The 4617-nt window shown below is 44.0% G+C and overlaps 1 protein-coding gene and 1 non-coding gene across 2 annotated transcripts; one reads left to right on the forward strand and one right to left on the reverse strand.

Moving 5' to 3' along the window:
- Positions 1-694: 694 nt before the first annotated feature.
- LOC106596175 (INO80 complex subunit C) lies at positions 695-3483 on the forward strand. The gene is made up of 5 exons (XM_045719034.1): positions 695-1046; positions 2015-2131; positions 2244-2355; positions 2569-2636; positions 2850-3483. The coding sequence occupies exons 1-5, from the start codon at positions 828-830 to the stop codon at positions 2979-2981; spliced, it is 648 nt and encodes a 215-aa protein (XP_045574990.1). The 5' UTR covers positions 695-827; the 3' UTR covers positions 2982-3483.
- A 683-nt stretch (positions 3484-4166) lies between these two features.
- Positions 4167-4239, reverse strand: trnat-ugu (transfer RNA threonine (anticodon UGU)). The gene has a single exon. It is a non-coding gene; the product is annotated as a tRNA-Thr (tRNA).
- Positions 4240-4617: the final 378 nt, after the last annotated feature.

The following is a 4617-nucleotide window of genomic DNA, read 5'->3' on the forward strand; positions in this document are numbered from 1 at the left end:
TCGGTATTTGAAGTCGGCCTTAGCGTGTTTTATGCATCTATTTCATGTTGCACAAGTAGGCTAAGTCAATGTAGGCTATGGATGATGAGACTGAGTCATAAACCTAATATTGTGGTGATAATGTCTGGGGGACATTTTTGTTTGTTTTAACTGTTCTCCAAATAGCATTTTAGAGTTAAACAATTGTGTAGAAGAAGACTACAGTAAATGAGCTTCAACTGTACGTTCCATTCCTGTACCACAGGAATGGAACCTAAATCACAGAGGATAGATGTTGTGTTGGCAGCTGCAGATAAGTATTTTGGTGTACTTGATTCACAGGAGGTTGGTGGCACCTTAATTGGGGAGGACACATGGTTTCCAGGTGTTTGATGCTATTCCATTTGCTATGTTCCGGACGTTCTCCCCTCAGCAGCATCCACTGACGTGATTGTACTGCAGAAGAGTTACAAACTGTTAGTGATAGTGTCCTGTCCTCCCAGGCTGTTGGCCTGGTGTAGGATCAGATAGGGTCCTGTGGTGGTGGTGGTGGTGGTGGTGAGGTTTTAATGGGTGTTGGGTTAGTTGGTAGGGAAATTCTTCACAGCGTAATGAATTCACAATGCAGAATAGTAGACTGACAAACAGCCAAACAGTAGATGGCGGCAAAAAGCACTAGTAGGTTGTAGTCTGCCATAAAACCTTAAAGAAGAAGGCCTTTAGAATTAGTTTTGACCCGGAAGTGATTATCCGCGGTACGGATTACGCGAAAAATATTTTCAATGACAATAGAACATGTGTTTATGAACATTTTAACAGCTTTTTTTGCGTAAATCATTTACAGAGAAATGGCTTCTCCGAACCATAGCCCGGGTGTAGAAGGGGCCGTCAGGGTAGCGGCTTCGCCAGCAGGTAAAACTCAGACGTTGGTGTTGGTTTCTAGCCTGGCCGGGCTCCGCGGTAAGAAGAGACCTGCTAACACCGCCACCTCTGCTGCTGTACTGGCCAGTGGGAACAACGGCAAGAAGAAGAAATTTCAGGCCATCGCAAACCAGACACAGGCACAGGTAGTTTCCTCGAAGCTAGCTAGCTAGCTAGCTACTACATACGCAGAGGAATAGACAGACCAATTAAAATGTTGATCTGATTTCGATGATACAGTACCAATCATTTTGTTGGTCCTGGTAAGGGGTCCTCCCATTACAAAAAAATACAGTTCAATCAAATTGTATTTGTCACATGCGCCGAATACAATTGGTGTAGACCTTACAGTGAAATTATTACTTACAAGCCCTTAACCAACAATGCTTTAAGTTAAGTAAAAAAATAGAAAATAAAAGTAACAAATAATTAAACAGCAGCAGTAAAATAACAATATCAAAAAAAAAAAAAATAACAAGTAACAATATACAGGGGGTACCGGTACAGAGTCAATGTGTGGGGGCACCTGTTAGTTGAGGTAATATGTACATGTAGGTAGAGTTAAAGTGACTATGTATAGGTAATAAACAGAGAGTAGCAGCAGCATAAAAGAGGGGTCTGGGTAGCCCTTTGATTAGCTGTTCAGGAGTCTTATGGATTGGGGGTAGAAGCTGTTAAGAAGCCTTTTGGACCTAGACTTGAGGTAGCAGAGAGAACAGTCCATGACTAAGGTGCCTGGTTAAAGCCTCACTTCACCACTTTTTAACCTTGTGTTCATCATCTCCAGATCAGTCCCAGTGAAAACTAAAACTCTAATCTCTTTTGTTTTTCTAAACACCAAAGATCACTCAAAAAATTTGAAAAGTAGGGAGATTACATAATGGTTGTAATGCTGGCTGCACTTTGTCCAAACTGGTTGATCTAGCTAGTTATGTAACAGCTGAGCTGTCCCCTGGGCCAAGTTCAGTTGCCAAACAACGTTGCAGATAGAAATGCCATGAATAGAGCCTACGTGATCACTTATTTTCCATGTCAGAGAGGCATGTTGTATAAACATAGCATATTTCTATCTAAACGTTCCAAAACGTTGTATTCTGCTAAACTGACCCTGTAGGTGACTGCAGTGGAGGCGGTGTCTGAGGGGAAGGCAGTGGGTGTGTCTGACGCTGTAGGTCCAGCCACAACGGAACCAGCAGCCAAACCCCTGCCCTTCAAAGACCCGATATTTGTGGTGAGCAGACTGGGGGGACACTTGTGAAATGATAACTGGTTGATAGAGCATTTTCTGTCTTTCCCTCACTTGTCTTCGCCTCACTCCTCTCTCCCCCCTTTTTACTCTACAGCATTCAGGGATAGGGGGAGCTGCAGCAGGAAAAAAGAACCGGACCTGGAAAAACCTGAAACAGATCCTGGCAGTGGAACGGACTCTACCCTGGAAGATCAATGACCCCAATTGTGAGTGGGTTTGACTTTGTGTGTGAAAGATGTTTTTGGTCAATGTTTCTGCTTTGAAAGATGTTTCCAGTGAAAATGAATACTCATTTTGGGGATTTTAACAGAAGGCCGTGTAACAATAAGCTGCTTCTCTGCGCAGTGTTACACCTGACCTGATTCTTTCTGAGCTTTCTCTGATTGCCTGAGTTTGACCTTTGAGCCTGCTGTGTTCAGACTACAGCATCGATGCCCCTCCCTCCCTGAAGCCAGCCAAGAAATACTCAGACATCTCTGGACTCCCTGTGAGTAACTCTCTCTCTCACACACACACACACACACACACACACACACACACACACACACACACACACACACACACACACACACACACACACACACACACACACAGTCTTCACACATGTTTATGGACACCTTATGAGCTGTTGTCATTTTGTATGTGTCAGGTGAACTACACACACACTCACTCTGCATTATGCTATGTGTCCATGTGTCAGGCGAACTACACTGACCCCCAGACCAAGCTGAGGTTCACGTCATCTGAGGAGTTCTCCTTCCTGCGCCTGCTCCCCACTGACGCCGTCACCGGTTACCTGGCGCTACGCAAGGCCACCTGCATTGTACCCTGACCGCAAGGCCTGCTGGGAGATGGGAGTTCAGCCAGTGTCTGTCCTGGCCTGGGAGGGACATTGACCATTAGGGGGAACAATGCAACATTGACCTTTGATCAGTTTCCACTGTCTAGGAGGTGTCTGAGACTCTCGGGGAGAGGGACCAACAGGGACCGTTACAGAGAGGGGGACCCAAGGACACCTTGGGCCCCCTTTCGACAACAAGTGCCTCTAGTGTCGAGAGACTGTATCATTCCCAATCTGGCTGACGTCATGATGGGGATGTCTGCACAGACCTTTTGATTTGGCTACTGTCTACACAGATCTTATGATTTGGCTACTGTCTACACAGATCTGAGTTGGCTACTGTCTACACAGATCTTATGAGTTGGCTACTGTCTACACAGATCTTATGAGTTGGCTACTGTCTACACAGATCTTATGAGTTGGCTACTGTCTACACAGATCTTATGAGTTGGCTACTGTCTACACAGATCTTATGAGTTGGCTACTGTCTACACAGATCTTATGAGTTGGCTACTGTCTACACAGATCTTATGAGTTGGCTACTGTCTACACAGATCTTATGAGTTGGCTACTGTCTACACAGATCTTATGAGTTGGCTACTGTCTACAGGAAAAACAAACAAGTGAATAACTTTACCTTCCTATGATTGCTCCTTGATCTGTCTGAAATCATATTTCTGTGTTTGTCATGTTGCTGTATGATGATAGTGTTGCTACTTGTTAAATCATATTTCTGTGTTTGTCATGTTGCTGTATGATATATTTGCTACTTGTGAAATCATATTTTTGTCATTTGCGTATGATGATAGTGTTGCTACTTGTTTTATCTGCCCTCTGTAAGATAACACCGCAACACTCAACATATTGTTACCTGTTTTTAATTTATTTAAAAAACAAAATACTTATCATCCTTACTGAACAAACTAGTTGTGCCACATTCTGTAATCACTCTGTACTACCACCTGCTGTAAGGAGGTTTGACAGTTTTAAAAGATGACTTTCTCTTTAGGATGCAGTTCTTTTTTGGCTTGGGAGCAAGACGGGAGATGAGTTAGAGAGTTCCTAACGTGTTTTCCGGGGCAGGGTTAGTTTGAGAGAGCAACAGTCCAATGGCTGCCGTGTGACAACAGGTGCTACTGGCCTCAGGGTCACAAATCAGCGTGGCCAAAATATGTCAGGCCCCAGCGAGAATTGAACTCGCGACCCCTGGTTTACAAGACCAGTGCTCTAACCACTGAGCTATGGAGCCTTACTTGTATAGCAACTCAGAGACTCGGCTATTTAATTACCACATCCCTACTGGCTACAATACAGATGCCACACCTCAGTAATATGTCAGACTCCTTGTATAAACACAAGTAACGATAGCTGCCGGTATCATCCCACAAAGCCTTCAGAACAGCCATTTTAAATGATATCAAGTGAGTACCACATTGAGATATACTAAGACCCAAGACAGGGTTTAGGCTCATCAATGAGTTTGGCAGAAAGAAGATTACACCGAGCTACCCAGAGAGACAAGATTATGCTTGTACTGGATCTCTGCTTGTGTCTTTCTGTGTAGATCTGTTATCGTCCAGTCTAGTTTGAACTGTGAACTGTTTGACCATTCACAGAAAGCTTTGAG

The sequence above is a fragment of the Salmo salar genome, chromosome ssa05, assembly GCF_905237065.1.
Source record: "Salmo salar chromosome ssa05, Ssal_v3.1, whole genome shotgun sequence".
In the NCBI taxonomy this organism is placed as follows: domain Eukaryota; kingdom Metazoa; phylum Chordata; class Actinopteri; order Salmoniformes; family Salmonidae; genus Salmo; species Salmo salar.